This window comes from Narcine bancroftii, chromosome 10, assembly GCF_036971445.1.
Source record: "Narcine bancroftii isolate sNarBan1 chromosome 10, sNarBan1.hap1, whole genome shotgun sequence".
Classification (NCBI taxonomy): domain Eukaryota; kingdom Metazoa; phylum Chordata; class Chondrichthyes; order Torpediniformes; family Narcinidae; genus Narcine; species Narcine bancroftii.
Window position 1 is genome coordinate 75,351,846 of NC_091478.1, and position 17,043 is coordinate 75,368,888.

At 50.0% G+C, this 17,043-nt stretch overlaps 1 protein-coding gene across 7 annotated transcripts in view; it reads left to right on the forward strand.

Moving 5' to 3' along the window:
* The first annotated feature begins 2,250 nt into the window (after window positions 1–2,250).
* Window positions 2,251–17,043, forward strand: part of LOC138744765 (uncharacterized) — an 88,787-nt gene continuing 73,994 nt past the window's right edge. For all 7 annotated transcript variants that reach the window (XM_069901397.1, XM_069901398.1, XM_069901400.1 and 4 more), the window contains exons 1-2: window positions 2,251–2,622; window positions 7,691–7,818. In XM_069901397.1, coding sequence (XP_069757498.1) covers window positions 2,541–2,622; window positions 7,691–7,818 — 210 coding nt within the window. In that variant the 5' untranslated portion in view covers window positions 2,251–2,540. The remainder of the gene's footprint in view (window positions 2,623–7,690; window positions 7,819–17,043) is intronic.

A 17,043-nucleotide genomic window follows, 5' to 3' on the forward strand; every position in this document is an offset into this window, starting at 1 on the left:
GAGGCTGGAACATTAGGGACATTTAAGAGGTTCTTAGACCTGGGAAGAGACATATAAGGCAATTGAACAACTGAAAAATGGCAAAGCAGCAGGTATGGATGGAATCCCCACAGAGGTCTGGAAGGCTGGCGGCAAAGCTCTGCATACCAAACTGCATGAGTTTTTCATGCTCTGCTGGGACCAAGGAAAGCTGCCTCAGGACCTTCGTGATGCCATCAACATCACCCTGTACAAAAACAAAGGCGAGAAATCAGACTGCTCAAACTACAGGGGAATCGCGCTGCTCTCCATTGCAGGCAAAATCTTCGCTAGGATTCTCCTTAATAGACTAATACCTAGTGTCGCCGTAAATGTCCTCCCAGAATCACAGTGTGGCTTTCGCTCAAACAGAGGAACTACTGACATGGTCTTTGCCCTCAGACACTTCCAATAAAAGTGCAGAAAACAAAACAAAGGACTCTACATCACCTTTGTTGACCTCACCAAAGCCTTTGACACTGTGAGCAGGAAAGGGCTTTGGCAAATACTAGAGCGCCTCGGATGCCCCCCCAAGTTCCTTAACATGGTTATCTAACTGCACGAAAACCAACAAGGTCGGGACAGATACAGCAATGAGCCCTCCGAACCCTTCTCCATTGACAACAGCATGAAGCAAGGCTGCATCCTCGCACCAACTCTCTTTACTATCTTCTTCAGCATGATGCTGAAATAAGCCATGAAAGACCTCAACAATGAAGACGCAGTTTACATCCGGTACCGCACGGATGGGACTCTCTTCAATCTGAGGCGCCTGCAAGCTCACACCAAGACACAAGAGCAATTTGTCCGTGAACTACTCTTTGAAGACGATGCCGCTTTAGCTGCCCATTCAGAGCCAGCTCTCTAGCGCATGACATCCTGTTTTGCGGAAACTGCCAAAATGTTTGGCCTGGAAGTCAGCCTGAAGAAAACGGAGGTCCTCCATCAGCCAGCTCCCCACCATGACTACCAGCCCCCCCACATCTCCATCGGGCACACAGAACTCAAAACGGTCAACCAGTTTACCTACCTTGGCTGCACCATTTCATTTGATGCAAGGATCGACAACGAGATAGACAACAGACTCGCCAAGGCAAATAGCGCCTTTGGAAGACAACACAAAAGAGTCTGGAAAAACAACCACCTGAAGAAGCACACAAAGATCAGCATGTACAAAGCCGTTGTCATACCCACGCTCCTGTTCGGCTCCAAATCATGGGTCCTCTACCGGCATCACCTACGGCTCCTAGAATGCTTCCATCAGCGCTGTCTCTGCTCCATACTCAACATTCATTGGAATGACTTCATCGCCAACATTGAAGTACTCGAGCTGGCAGAGTCCGCAAGCATCGACTCCATGATGCTGAAGACCCAACTGCGCTGGGTGGGTCACATCTCCAGAATTGAAGACCAACGCCTTCCTAAGATCGTGTTCTATGGTGAGCTCTCCACTGGCCACCGAGACAGAGGGGCACCAAAGAAGAGGTACAAGGACTGCTTAAAGAAAAGAAATCTCTTGGTGCCTGCCACATTGACCCCCACCAGTGGGCTGATATCGCCTCCAACCATGCATCTTGGCGCCTCACAGTTCGGCGGGCAGCAACCTCCTTTGAAGAAGACCTCAGAGCCCACCTCACTGACAAAAGACAAAGGAGGAAAAACCCAACACCCAACCCCAACTCACCAATTTTCCCTTGCAACCGCTGCAACCGTGCCTGCCTGTCCCACATCGGACTTGTCAGTCACCAACGAGCCTGCAGCAGACGTGGACGTACCCCTCCATAAATCTTCATCCGTGAAGTTAAGCCAAAGAAGAAAAAAGAAAAGACATTGGAAGTAAAATAGAGGGTTACAAGGTAGGGAGGGTTTTAAAAATTGTATGTATAGGTCAGCACAATATCGAGGGCTGAAGGGCCTGTACTGAGCTGCAATGTTCAATGTTCAAAACCCAAAAGCATTTAAAGAAGGTGAGAACATTTTCCACAGCAGCCAATCAATGTGGAAAAAGAAATGTCACAGGGATAACACTAAGGAGATAAAACATTTAGAGGAGATGGAATGATCAAACTTTATTAAAATTAATGCAGCCCCCTATATAATCTTTCTTGATGCATGGCTGCCCCTGTGGCAAGTGCCATGAAGCATTGCTTTGCTCCACGTCGGTGTCACATGTGAGGCATTTGAGGATCATAATGTATGAGGTCAGCAAAGTTATAAAGGGCCGGCCAGCTACGCGGCGCCGCCTGCAGGCGAGAGGCATCCTTGCTGCGAGCGTTGTCTTTGTCTGCGTGTTTGTCACTTCTCAGTCGCGGTCGACAGAGGGCGTCCATTCGGTTTCGACTTCTATTCCGCCGCCACCTACCGGTTAACCTGGGGTAGTACATTCCGCGCGGAGCGGCGGTGGGAGAGGGTTGGTGGGGGGGGGTGGATACAAACAGAGAGAGAGAAAGGAGAAAAGGAGAAAGAAAGAGAGGAGGTAAAACAAATAGTAAAGGGAGAGAGGGAAATGGAATTAGGAGAAAATGGAGAATAAAAGAACAATCAGGGAACTGGTGGCCACTGAAGAATTAATCAGGACCAAAGCCCAGCTGAACGTCAGATCGGGTAAGGTTTGTTGGGAGGGGGCTGGGGGAGGGTAGGAAGGGGGTGAGGGAGGAAGAGATGGGGGAGGATGAAGAGGTGATGAGGGAGGGAGAGGGGCAGGGGAGAGGGGGCTGGGGAGGGTAGGAAGGGGGTGAGGGAGGAAGAGGTGGGGGGAGGATGAGTGTGAGAAGGGGGGATGATGAAGAAGTGATGAGGGAGGGAGAGGGGCAGGGGAGAGGGGGCTGGTGGAGGGTAGGAAGAGGTGGGGGAGGATGAGTGTGAGGGAAAGGGGGATGATGAAGAGGTGATGAGGGAGGGAGAGGGGCAGGGGAGAGGGGGCTGGTGGAGGGTAGGAAGGGGGTGAGGGAGGAAGAGATGGGGGAGGATGAGTGTGAGAGAAGGGGGGATGATGAAGAGGTGATGAGGGAGGGAGAGGGGCAGGAGAGAGGGGGCTGGGGAGGGTAGGAAGGGGATGAGGGAGGAAGAGGTGGGGGAGGATGAGTGAGGGAAAGGAGATGATGAAGAGGTGATGAGGGAGGGAGAGGGGCAGGGGAGAGGGGGCTGGGGAGGGTAGGAAGGGGATGAGGGAGGAAGAGGTGGGGGAGGATGTGAGGGAAAGGGGGATGATGAAGAGGTGATGAGGGAGGGAGAGGGGCAGGGGAGAGGGGGCTGGGGAGGGTAGGAAGGGGGTGAGGGAGGAAGAGGTGGGGGAGGATGAGTGAGGGAAAGGGGAATGATGATGAGGGAGGGAGAGGGGGAAGGGGGCTGAGAGTGGGTGGGGAGAGGAATAGCAGGAGGTGAGGAAGGATGATGGAATGGGGGATGAGGGTGAGGAATAGGGCATGAAAGAAAGGGGCTTGGGTGTGGGAAGTGGAGGGTGATGAGAGTGGAAGATGAGGAAGAGGAAAATGAGAGGGGAATGAAGGAGTAGGGGATGAAGGAAGGAGCAGAGGTAGGAGGATGAGCAAGGGAGGGGGATGGAGAGGAGAGTAAGGATAGGGGAGAGGGGTGGAATGAGGAGGAGAGGGGTATTGGGGAAGATAGGGATGAGTGAGGATGGGTGGAGTGGGGAAGAGGTGTGTAGGAGTAGAGTGGGGGGTGTGGGACAGGGAGAGGGGGAATGGGGGAGTGGGGAGAGTAGGAAGGTGAGGGGGAGGAGAGATGGTGAGAGGAGGAGACATGGTAGGGAGGATGATGTGGGGAGGGGATAGGAGAGTTAGTGGGGTGGGGAGGGAGGAGGGAAGGTGGGGAATAGAGGATGGTGGGGGGTAGAGAGGGGAGGGTGGGGAGGAGGTGAGGCAAGATAGGAGAAGGGGAGGGGGAGTAGTCAAGTGGGGAGAGAGGGGTGGGGAAGAGCAAGGAAGGATGGGAATAGGGAGAGGGAGGTGGGAGTGGGAGCTGGGGTGGAGGGGAATAAAGCTGGTGGGAAGGGGGAATGGGGTGGGGAGATGAGAGGGTAAGTGGAGAGGGGAGACAGGGAAGAGATGAGGTTGTGAGGTGTAAACCATGGTCTGAGGGGACAGGAAAAGGGGAGAGGAGGAAGGGAAGAAAGAAGATGAGGGAGGGAGAGGGGGAGATGGTGGATGGTGGGATGGGGAGGGGATGATGGAGGGGAGAAGCAGGGAACAGGGAAGGGGAACGGAGGGGAGGGAAGTGGAGAAGGGAGGGTGATGGAGGCAGATGGGTGGGGTAAAGTGGAGTAGGTTGGAGGAAGGAAGTGCAGGGATTTGGGGAGGGTTTAGTGGAGGATTAACGTGTGGAGGGGAGAGAGGAGTGATGAAGATTGGGAGGGGATTGGGAGGGGAGGAGGGGTGAGTGGGGAGGGAAGAGGGGAGTGGGAGGAAGGCAGCAGAGAGAGTTGAGGGGGATGGGAGGGAAGAGAGGGGCTGGGAGGGAGAAGGGGGTGGGGAAAGAGAGGAAGGAGAAGACGGATATGGAGATTGCAGAAGGAAGGGAAATGGAGGATGGGACGAGGAGAAAGTGGTGGTGGGGAGGGGGAATGGGAGATGGGGTGGGAGAGAGGGGGGGAGGAGGATGAAGAAAAGAAGGGTGTGGAGGAGAGAGAGGGTGTGGTGTGTATGGAGTGGGGGAAAGGGATGGGGAGAAGGGGAGATGGAGAGGGGTCTGCAAAGGGGAGATGGTGGATGGAGAAGGAGATGGAGAGGGGAGGGTACAGGGTGGAGAGGAGGGGAGAAGGTGGGGCTTGGGCTCCTTGGAAGTCAGCAAACATGTTAAAGATATCCCAGAGAGAAAGAAGCACAATAGGCTGCATACGCTGTGATTGTACTAACACACCATAATGCTGGAAGAACTCAGCCAGTCTTTTCAGCATCTATATTCTTCTGAGCTTACCCTTCTTGTCAAGAGTGGTTCCAGCAGTGTGGGGGATTATGGGTAAGAAGGATGACCATACTCCTGCACCAGCTTCATTCCCCGCTGGCCCATTATGCTCTCCCTTGGCCCTGACGACGTTCCACCCCGACAGCGTCCCCCCAACCCCAACAGCGACAACCCCCCGGCCCCAATCCTGCGTTCCCCCCCGTCCCTGACAGCGTTCACCCCCACTGCCCCGACAGCATTCCACACCCCCAGCCCCGACAGCGTTCCCCACTCCTGGCCCCAACAACGTTAACTCCCCCCCACCCCCAACATTGTTTTCATCCCCCCCAGTTGCTGACAGCATTTTCCACCCCCCCTCCCCCAACAGGGAATAATTCTTTAATCCTGGCAGGAGGATGCTTCCCTAATAGGTACTGTACATTCTGGCTGTCGTGCATATTGACTATAATGTACTCTAACATAGATTTTCAAGGCAAGTTCAGTTCTCAAAACTGTTGAGAGGTACAAGGCAATGGGTGCAGTTGAACACAGAGAAGCTCCATCTATCTTTGGTATAAATGTTGATCTTTCTATTTAACACCCAAAATTGGTTAGAGAACATACACGACATCACATATAACCTTAAGAATCTTTTTTTTCCTGCCAGACAGAATTTCTACTTAAGAGTTAGTATAAACTGTACTCAAGGAAAAGTACATCAATAAATGAGAGAAATGGAAACAAAGAAAGAAATGGAAACAAAATGGAAAGCCAATACAGAAAATATATTCCTTAATAAATAATGTCCAAAGTTAGAGTCCTTAAATGAGTTTCTGATAGTTCTTTGAAGAGTCTGCTATCAGAAAGGTAGCAACTGTTCCTGAACCTTGTGGTAGGAGTGTTTTGGCACTTGTACCTCTTAGCAGCACCAAGAACACAGCACGTTATTGATGATTGCTGCTGGCCTCCGACGGCAACGTTCCATGTTAATTTTCTTGATGGTGGCGAGAGTTTTGCCTGTGATGCACAGAGCAGGATCCACTCACTACCCTGTGCAAAGCTTCCATTCAGAAATATTCGTGCCCCCTTACCAGGCACTCTTCCACTGCACAGCTAAGGTTGCCAAGGTTTACGATGTCAAACCAAACCTCTGCAAACTCCTGAGGAAGTAGCGGCACTGGCATGCTTTCTTCATTATGACATTCGTGTGCTGGGTCTGAGATAATGACTCCCAGGAATTTAAATTTGTTCACTCTCTCCACTGCTGATCCCCCAATGATCACTGGGTCGTACATACATCTCTGGTTTTCAAGTGGACAATCAGCATTGAGTGTGAAGTTGTTGTTGGTGCAGCATTCAGCCAAGTTTTCAGTCTCCTTCCTGTATGCTGACTCATCACCCCTTGTAGAACAGCTCACGACTGTGGGTATTGTCAGCAGATTTGTAGATGGTGTTAGCCACACAGTCATAGGTGCAAAGTGAGTAGAGCAGGGGGCTAAGTATGCCGCCCTGTACTGCCCGAGACTGATGGAGATTGTGGAGGAGATGTTTTTACCAATCTTCACTGATTGGGGTCTGGAGGTGAGGGGATCCAATTACAGACTAGGTTGTTGAGGCCCAGGTCTTGAAGTTTGCTGATCAGTTTTGAGGGGATGATGGTGTTAAATGCTGAACTGTAGTCAATAAAGAACACCCTGATGTATGCAAAGGTGAACCAGGGCTTTGTGTAGAGCTAGTGAGATGGTATCCACCGTAGACCTGTTACTACTGTAGGCAAATTGGAATGGGTTCATGTTGCTGTTCAGACAGAAAATGATATGCTTCAACCCAGCCTTGCAAAATGTGAGTGCCACTGGTCAATAGTTATTGAGACCGGTTTGAAACAGGTGGGTACCATGCCCTGCCAGAGTGAGATGTTGAAGATACCCTTGAATACCCTTGTTATTCAGTAGAGGTTTTCAGTACTTGGCTGAGTACTCCATCCGGACTGGATGTTTTCCTTGGATTCACTCTTCTGAAATCATCCCACACATCATTCTCAGATATTGTCAATAGAAAATCATTAGGGGTGCACTGTGGATTTTTTTAATGATAGTCAAATCATGAGTTCATCTGGGAGTGAAACTTTGCTGTCTCCACTGCACTAGATATAATTTTGTAGTAGGTTATGTCATTTAGGCCTTACTGCAGCTGTCAGGTGTCCTTTGTTGCTTCTATCCTTATCTGGAATCTCCACTACACCCAGGAGATGTCTTTCCAGAAGTCGTGCCTGCTCCTGTGTAGGGTTCTGGATCTCTGGACATTAATGCCTGTGATCTGGTTCTCAGCAGGTTTGAGATTTTGTTGTTCATCCAGGGCTTCTGGATGGGGAGAGCTCTATCATATTACAGAAAGTAAAGAACCTGCAGTGCGTCAGGAAGGTGGCTCTTCAATGTCTTCTCTGGAGCAGCTTGAGCTAACCGATAATCCTCATCTAGCCAGTGACAATCAGATCCTGTCAGTGGATTTTGAAAAAAAAATCCTGTAATAGTTGGTCAGACAGAAATGCAGAGGCGTTGGCAACCAGGTCGATAGTTAAATGTTTAGAATGAACTGTCACTTTATTGAATTACAGAGCGGGTAGAATCTGCTCCTCCTGCTTGGAATTTCTTTAGGTAAAGAAAGAAAAATCAAGGGATTAAGAGATATGATAATTTCCCTGAAGAAACTTAGAAATATGGCACTGGTAAATGAGTTAAAGTTGCAATTAAACTATTTGCTTTCTCCTTAGATGAAGTGGAGTCTCTCTCAGTTCAGGGAATCAGCTATGAGAAAATTGTGTCTCTTGGGGATGCTTTACTAAATTTTAAAAACCTGAAGTCTTTGGATTTGGCAAGAAATTGCATTGTCAATCTGAGGGTAAGTCTGTTGTGCTTCCTTGGTAAGGTTGCCCAATTTTGTATCTGAAATGTGGATTCTTCAGTATTAGCTCTTAATCTGAACCCAAAGTTCCTCAACATGATTATCCAACTGCACGAAAACCAACAAGGTCGGGTCAGATACAGCAATGAGCTCTCTGAACCCTTCTCCATTAACAATGGCGTGAAACAAGGCTGTGTTCTGGCACCAACCCTCTTTTCAATCTTCTTCAGCATGATGCTGAACCAAGCCATGAAAGACCCCAACAATGAAGACGCTGTTTACATCCGGTACCGCACGGATGGCAGTCTCTTCAATCTGAGGCGCCTGCAAGCTCACACCAAGACACAAGAGAAACTTGTCCGTGAACTACTCTTTGCAGACGATGCCGCTTTAGTTGCCCATTCAGAGCCAGCTCTTCAGCGCTTGACGTCCTGCTTTGCGGAAACTGCCAAAATGTTTGGCCTGGAAGTCAGCCTGAAGAAAACTGAGGTCCTCCATCAGCCAGCTCCCCACCATGATTACCAGCCCCCCCACATCTCCATCGGGCACACAAAACTCAAAACGGTCAACCAGTTTACCTATCTCGGCTGCACCATTTCATCAGATGCAAGGATCGACAATGAGATAGACAACAGACTCGCCAAGGCAAATAGCGCCTTTGGAAGACTACACAAAAGAGTCTGGAAAAACAACCAACTGCGTATACAGAGCCGTTGTCATACCCACACTCCTGTTCGGCTCCGAATCATGGGTCCTCTACCGGCACCACCTACGGCTCCTAGAACGCTTCCACCAGCGTTGTCTCCGCTCCATCCTCAACATCCATTGGAGCGCTTACATCCCTAACGTCGAAGTACTCGAGATGGCAGAGGTCGACAGCATCGAGTCCACGCTGCTGAAGATCCAGCTGCGCTGGATGGGTCACGTCTCCAGAATGGAGGACCATCGCCTTCCCAAGATCGTGTTATATGGCGAGCTCTCCACTGGCCACCGTGACAGAGGTGCACCAAAGAAAAGGTACAAGGACTGCCTAAAGAAATCTCTTGGTGCCTGCCACATTGACCACCGCCAGTGGGCTGATATCGCCTCAAACCGTGCATCTTGGCGCCTCACAGTTTGGCGGGCAGCAACCTCCTTTGAAGAAGACCGCAGAGCCTACCTCACTGACAAAAGGCAAAGGAGGAAAAACCCAACACCCAACCCCAACCAACCAATTTTCCCCTGCAACCGCTGCAATCGTGTCTGCCTGTCCCGCATCGGACTTGTCAGCCACAAACGAGCCTGCAGCTGACGTGGACTTTTTACCCCCTCCATAAATCTTCGTCCGCGAAGCCAAGCCAAAGAAAAAGAAAAGCTCTTAATCTGAAATGCCATTGCAGTTCAGGAAGAAACATTTGCAGTAAAACGTCTGGCATCTGGCACTTATGGGGATTGGTAGATGCCGGTGTTTTCCGGTTGCTTGAGACTTACTCTTACCATGGCTAACTAATACACCTGGTTAAGAATAAACAGTTTAAAAAACAAAAGACCAGAGTACTAGACTGTGCTAACACTGAGCAAACTTCACTTACATGAATACCTTAAAGCAGTTAACTTTATTTTCCAGTCATATTCTTTGAAAACATTTAACCGTCACCACGTCTGCAGGTTCTTCCCCTTCCACGGACCCACCTGAAAGACGAACAATAACATTATAGATAATCAACCCTCCATCCCCCAAATTTACAGGTAAAGCCTCTGACCAGGACAACTCTTACTAAGCAGGAATAAGAAGGCACTTTAAGAGAATCAACCCAACGGCGATAGGCATCAATCAGCTCTTCATCCTGCATGATGCCATTGCTGTTTCACACAACTTTATTCAAACAATTGCAAAGGGCAAAGCACGACCAAGGCACTCCACTGGCTAAATATTTGCTCCCATCTTCACCGAAGATTTATGTGTTGAACATTTAATTTTGCATATTTTTTACCTATTATTTTATTCTTATTTATTTTGTAAAATTTATTTTCCTCTATTTTGCCAGTTTCTTAAATAACAAATATCAGGATTTTACTGCATTTGGATCTTCCTTCAGTTTAATAATGTCATGTAATGCTGAAAACACACAGAAAACAATATTATGAGGAAGTTAATGCCACTAAAATCACTCAATCTTTCATGGGCTGATTCTTTCCAAATGTAACCTTTAGCAGAGCAGTGTGGAAGTGAAAAACGCTAGAGCTGGGATGCAGACACCTCTGATCTGTCACTCAGCCCCTGAGCTCAGTATTGAGTCCAAGGATGTCCCACAATGTACAAAGATGAAGAGGCAGTTACACTATGTAGTTTATGCCTCTGTTTTATACGAGCCAAAACTGGTGCAGTGAATAGTGCCCTATTCGCCTCCAGCGTTCATTAAAAACACACGTTTAAAAAAGACAAGTAGAAATCCTTGTTATGGTAATTTTATTTTGTATGTACTGCAAAATGCATAATCCTCATCATTCTCTCTATTAACAGCAAGGGCTCAGGGCATTGAGTTAACAAAGTTTTGGTTTAAAAATAAACAAAGCTGATTTGTAAAGATCTAAAGACCAATGTGATTTAAAGCAGTTATTCCAATGGTAGCCCTTCAGCCCTGCTGGGGGCATAGCATATTTAAGTAAAAACCTTGTTTTCCTTTCACCTTGCGTACCTAAAATATTTTCAGTGTTTTACGTTGTCAGTAGGAGAGAAATATGGAAGAAACCAAAACCTGACTGCTTCACATGGAAAGGAGGGGTGGGGGTGCATAAACTTTGAGCAGAGTCCTTATGGGGCCACAGCCAAATAAAGGTTGAGAATGGCTGATTTAAAGCTGTATTAATGACTGGGTAATGCTCCAACTCGCGAGAATATTTCCACAATAAGTGGGATCTTTTAAGCCGGGAAGCAGAGCCAGGTTCATACTGAATGGCAGACATTTCTCAGCACGTGCCTTTCACTCAAGGAATTCCTAATCTTGAAGGCACTTTATCACAATGATTTCCCATACTCTGACATTGGTAGGGTGCAGTTAATCTGGGGTCTCTCTCTAATGGATTAGTGAATCCATTCACGTAAATGGGAATTAAGTCAAATCAAGTTCAAATTTATTGTCATCTGATTGTGCATATACAACCCAACAAAATAGCATTTCTCCGAGCCATGGTATAAACACATGGTACACCCTACATACAAACAACATGTATACATATTGATCCAAAATTTTATATAGATATATAAATATATATGAAAAATTTATGGGTTTCTAGAACTGTTCAACAGTCTCAATGCCTGTGGAAAGAAGCTGTTTCCAAGCCTGGCAGTCCTGTTTTTAAGCTCCTGTACGTCTTCCTTGAAGCTAGTGTCTCAAAAATACTGCAGGCGCCACGGTAAGAGTTCTCTGTAGGCTTTTTCAGGTGCATTCTACGCTAAGAATGCACCTGAAGAAGCAGAAGCGGCCCTTTAAATTGCCGTTCAGGTGGCAGCGATTAAAGCGCAACGCTGGCCACCTGAAGGACACAGCTGCACAGGATGCGGCTCTGAATGCACCCTGGCTCCTGCCCAGTGTCAGCTGTGATCAGCAGCCTGACCCTTTAACATCCGCTTTCAACCAGCTGCATTCAGGTGGCTGGGGGAGCCACTGAGCTGAGCCGATTATCCCTCTCGGAGGAGGGTTACGTAGCTCGCCTCAAGAGTGCCTCCTGCACATTCAGGTGCCCTCAAAACAGCCGCATATTACCTAAACATGCGGCTTTACATGCGGGGCAATTGGCCACCTGAAAGTGCCTAATGATTCTCCGAGCCCGCTTTAGGCACCACTCCCTATAGATACTATTGAAAGAGGCTGGGGTCGGCGCCAGAATGAATGTTAGAGGAAGGCATTAGGGTAACCAGGTGGGGAACAGTCCAACGGATGTAAACTCGCTCAGCAGTGGTGGTGGTGGGGAGGGGGTGGGGGGTGCTGGTCGCGGCCTACCTGCCAAGTGGATGTAAATCTCCTCCATCCCTCTGACGTAGCAGCTGAAAGCGCTGCTTTTAATGCATGGAGAGTCACTAGTGTGCATCAAGCTGGATGCTAGTGATGTCGGCTGGGTTGGTCTGACGGTGAGCGATAGCCGCGAGCGTATGGGGGATCAGCTCCTAGCCAGGGAGGGGGTGCATCCCACATGAGCGTATGGGGGCGCAGTTCCTCACAAGGAGGGTCTGTGCCTGTGAATGTCCTCCCTTGGTGCTGATTGTGATAGAGGTCAAAGCACAGATGCTGGAGGAGCTCAGCTGATCTTGCAGGACCCATAGGAGGTAAAGATATAATTCTGATGTTTTGGGCCTGAACCCTTCCTCAAGGTATTAGTTTAAATAAAAGAGAGATTGGTATCTTTAGAGAAGTCTTGGGTAAAAGGGAAGAATAGCAGGGGGAGGAGTACAGAGCAGCGGACAAAAGACCATACCATTCTATGTTGCAGCCAAGCAGGACACTCTACTGTGCTCCTGTAGAACATAGTGAAGATGGTAGCCTTGCTCTTCAAAACCTCCTGAGGAAGTGCAGTCACTGCTGCACCTTCCTGACTAATGAGGAGGTGTTGTGGGTCCAGGCTAGGCCGTCCTTTAAATGGACGTCTATGACATGTAGTGGGGACTGGTCCTTCATCCTCTTGAAGTCCACAATCATCTCCTTTGTCCACATTGAGATTTAGGCTGTTGTTCTTGCACCACGATACAAGCCTTTCAACCTCTTTGTAAGCCAATTCATCGCTGTTGCCGATGAGGCCAACTAACGTTGTGTCATCCACAAACAATGCAGCTGTTGGAGCTGAACCTGGCAATATAGTCATGAACTAGCAGTGGGAACACTAGTATGCTGAGCACGCAGCCCTTAGGTGTGCTAGTGCTCAGTGGGATGGGGCTTGAGGTTTTTCTGCCAATCCAGACAGACTGTAGTCTTTCCATCAAGAAGTCCAGGATCCAGTTGCAGAGAAGGGTGTTGAGTTCCAGCGAGGACAGTTTATCCACCACCCTCTGAAATATCATTGTATTGAATGGTGGGCTGAAGTCAATGTACAACAGCCTTGGCGTACGAGGCGTCCTTCTCTAGGTAGGTCAGGACAGAGGGTTGGGTCTATTGCATTGTCTGTGGATCGGTTGACAAACTATAATGGGTCTGTTGTCACTGGTAGATGTGCTTGGATGCACTCCACTAACAGTTGTTCAAAGCTCTTCATGATCGTGGATAGTAGTCATTTAGTCCAGGTGCCATTGCTTCTTGGGTACCAGGTTGATGGATGCTGCCTTGAATCCTGTGAGGACAGTGGAGTGAGATATTGAACATGTCCATTCAGTCCTAAGTCACCTGGTCCACACTGTCCCTCAGCACCCAACTGTAATGTTATCTGGTCCTGCTGCTTTGTGTGGGTGCATGCTGGACAGGATCCTCCTCACCTCAGCTGTAGATATGCAGGGTGCCTATTCCTCAGGGGAGGGGGGGGGGAGACAGGGCTTTCTTTGAAAGTCTCAGTCAGCTTGAATGTTTTTAATTCCATAAAAATAATTTAATCCCCTTTAAATTTTTTAATTTTCTTCTTGTATTTTAAAATTTCTTCCTTTTTAAGTTGCCAGTGTGCTGTTTTATTTCTGTGGTTTCAAGGGAAGAGATTCTTCTGGTCTACTTGAAGGCATTATGCTGCTATGCAAATCTTAGCTACTAAAGATAGCTTTGGGTAGTTGTGATGCCCTGCTGCAGCAGGAAGCAGACACAAAACTCGAGAAAGACTGTACAACAGGCTTTATTCAGTTAAAAGTCTCTGCTACAGTGGTAGCTGTACTGGTGGCTCCCGAATGACTGGCTCAAGAGGGGCTGGTTCAGGATCATATTTCAGGTGGTTAATTGACAGCTGGCCAGGTGGAGTTATGTCTATTCAGGTCGGCTGATTGACAACCGGCCAGGTGTGGTCTGTCCTCCGGTGGTCTTCCTGAAGGTACAGAAATCGCCCCCTGCAGTAAGTTGGTGGTGTATCACCGAATTCACCCCCTTCTTTAAAATTGACCCGGGGAGCGGTTTTAGCAACATTCTTAGGTGGTATATGTGTATTTGCAGGTTAGATGGTCTGGCGGCCGTTGGAGTCTCTGTGACTGTCGCAGGGATGGCTCCTGGTCAAAGGTCGGCTAGGGCATGCGCCGGGGCGTTTGGCGTGGCACAGAGCAGTGGGGTGACTGGGACAGCCTGGATCGGCGAGCCTGTGAAGCATTGGAGGGGCGGGGAGAAAGGTCATCCCCCGTAGTGTGATTGTGCAATGAATGTTCGAGATGGGTAGGCTGCATCAGGCCGAAGTGGTCCTGGGGCGGTGGAGGCTGCTGTGTTGAGGTGGGTGCTCCCGCTGAGGCCAGATCCCTGGTTGAATCAGTGTCCTCCCGGCCATTGGCGTACCTGACGTAGGCGTAGTTTTGATTGGCATGTAGGAACAACACCTGCTCAACCAAGGGGTCGGCCTTGTGGGCCCATGCGTGTTTACGCAGGAGCATCTCCGGTCCCGGAGATGTGAGCCACGCTGGGAGAGAGATTCGAGTCGCTGATTTTCTGGGGAATGAAAACAGCGTTCGTGGGGGGTCTCGTTGGTAGCTGTGCACAGGAGCAACCTGATGGCATGGAGCGCCTCGGGGAGGACATCCTGTCATTGGTCCTCGGACCAGCCTTTTGACTTAAGGGTCAGGAGGATTGCCTTCCAGATCACCCCGTTTCCGTGTTCCATCTGCCCATTTCCCCTCCGATGTTGCCCTGCCGCCACCCTCAACTAGTTGCAATGCCCTTGCTGTCAGGTACTGGTGCAGCTTCTCACTCATGAAGCGGAAGCCCCCGGTCGCTGTGGATGAATGCAGGGTAGCTGAACAGAGTGAAGATCTTTGTCAGTGCCCTGATGACAGTGGCTGTGGAGGTATCTGGGCATGGGATGGTGAAGGGAAAACGGGAATACTCGTCTATCACTGCGAGGAAGTAGATGTTCCGGTTCGTGGGAGGCAGGGGGCCCTTGAAGTCACTGAGGTGTTCGAAGGGCCGTGTGGCCTTCATGACGTGGGCCTGGGGTGGGCAGAAGAAGTGGGGCTTGCATTCCGCGCAGACCCGTCTCAGACATGGTCCAGACTTACTGGGCGGTTTATGGGAGGCTCCAGGACTTGATGAAATGGTAGAGGCATGTGACGCCTAGGTGGCAGTTGGTCGGCCTGAGCTGACGCGTAGGTCAGGGATAGGGCGTCGGGGAAGTCTTTGAACCTCCCCGATCGATACTGGATGTCGTAGCTGAATGTTGCAAGCTCAACTCTCCAGTGCAAGATCTTGTCATTTTCAATCTTGCCTTTGTGCGTGGTGTTGAACATGTAGGCCACTGCACACTGGTCAGTGAGGCGGGTGAATCTGCTGCCTCCCAGATAGTGGCACCAATGGCAGACCGTTTCCACGGTCGTTTGGGCCTCCTTTTCAATGGTGGAGTGCCCGACCTCGAAACCATGGAGGGTTCTTGAGAGGAAGGCAATGGGTCGCCCCTCCTGGTTGAGGGTGGTGGCAAGGCTACATTGGAGGCATCGCACTCCACCTGGAATGGAGAGTCATCATTCACTGAATGCATCATGGCATCTGCGATGTTCTGCCTGATGCGGGTAAAGGCTGCCTGCGCCTCGAGTGGCCTGGGCCAGTGGTCGGACCTTGTCCGAGAAGCAGGGAACCCACTGGCAGTAGTAAGAAAAGAGGCCGTGACACCTGTGGAGGGCCTTGAGCGTGTGTGGGAGGGTTTGCTCAATTAATGGGCGCCTGCGCTCTGGATCAGGGCCGATGAGACCATGTGCCACAATGTACTCCAGGATGGAAAGGCAGGTGGTGCTGAACACACACTTTTCTTTGTTATGTGAGGTTCAGCTCCTAGGCCATCTGGAGAAATCTCTCCAGGTTGGCATCGTGGTCATGCTGGTCGTGGCCGCAGATGGTGACATTGTCCAGATATGGGAAGGTGAGTTTCAGCTTGTGCCGGTCTACCATGCAGTCCATTTCACACTGGAAAACAAGTGTTAGAGACCCCGTTAGTGAACCCGAACGGAACTTGGCGGAAATGATAAAGACGCCCGTCTGCCTCGAAGGAGGTGTAGGGCTTGTCCCATGCATGGGTCAAGAGCTGATGATAGGCCGACTTCAGGTCGATTGTGGAGAAGACCCTGTAGCAGGCTATCACATTGACCATGTCGGCTATCCTGGGTAAGGGGTAGGCATCCAGTGAGGTGTACCGGTTAATGAATGGTCTGACTGTAGTCTACGACCATTCTCGGTTTGCTGCCCCCTTTGACCACCATGGGCTGGTGCTGGATTCTATGACGCCCTCTGCCTGGAGCAGCTTTACTGAATTCCCTATTGGCTGCGCAATAGCGCTTGCTTCTGGCCGCTATTGGTTTGCAGTCTGGTGTGAGGTAGGAGAAGAGGGTGGGAGGGGTGATGCGCAGTGTGGAAAGGCCGCAAGTGGTTTGGAGCTGGTCGGATGGTGCTCTGTGAAGCGTGAGCAGGAGGTAGGGACCCACCGAAAATGAGGGTGATGCTCTGTAGGTGGCACTGGAAATCTAAGCCTAGGAGGACTGGGGCTCAGAGTTTGGGCATGACCAGGAGCCTGAACCCATTGTATGTCTCCGCCACCCCCCCCCCCCCCCAACAGTCAAGTCAATGGAGCAGTGCCTGAGAGTTTTTATGGAGCGGTCCTGGGCGGCAAAAGCAATGGCAAAGCTTGTAAGGTAGATTTTAAGTCTCAAAATTTGGGCCTCGTTCGGGTGTATCAAGCTTTCGGTGCTGTCGCTGTCGAATAGGCATTTTGTTACCTGACCGTTAATAGCAACGCCCATCATGGAGCGCCCGAGGCTGTGTGGGATGTCACTCTTTAGTGTAGTGGCCGTTAGGACAATCTCGGGGTCCGAATCGCTGTTCCCCGATGGTTGATGCAAGTGGCGGCCTGTGGCGTCCTTCACAAGTGTGGGGTGCGTCGATGGAGGTGAATGGTGGTCAGTGGCATCTGCAGGCTTGGGGTGCGTCAGGAGGGTGGTCTGGTTGGTGCTCGTGTTGACCACATCATCGTATTCACTCTTCTGAGTGGGAGGTAGGGTCGTGCGCTGGGTTGGGCCGATAGGCCCAAGATGATAGCGGTGCTCGGCAAATGCGAGATGATGGCGCCCTGTGGGTGCGCGTGGCGGCAGCA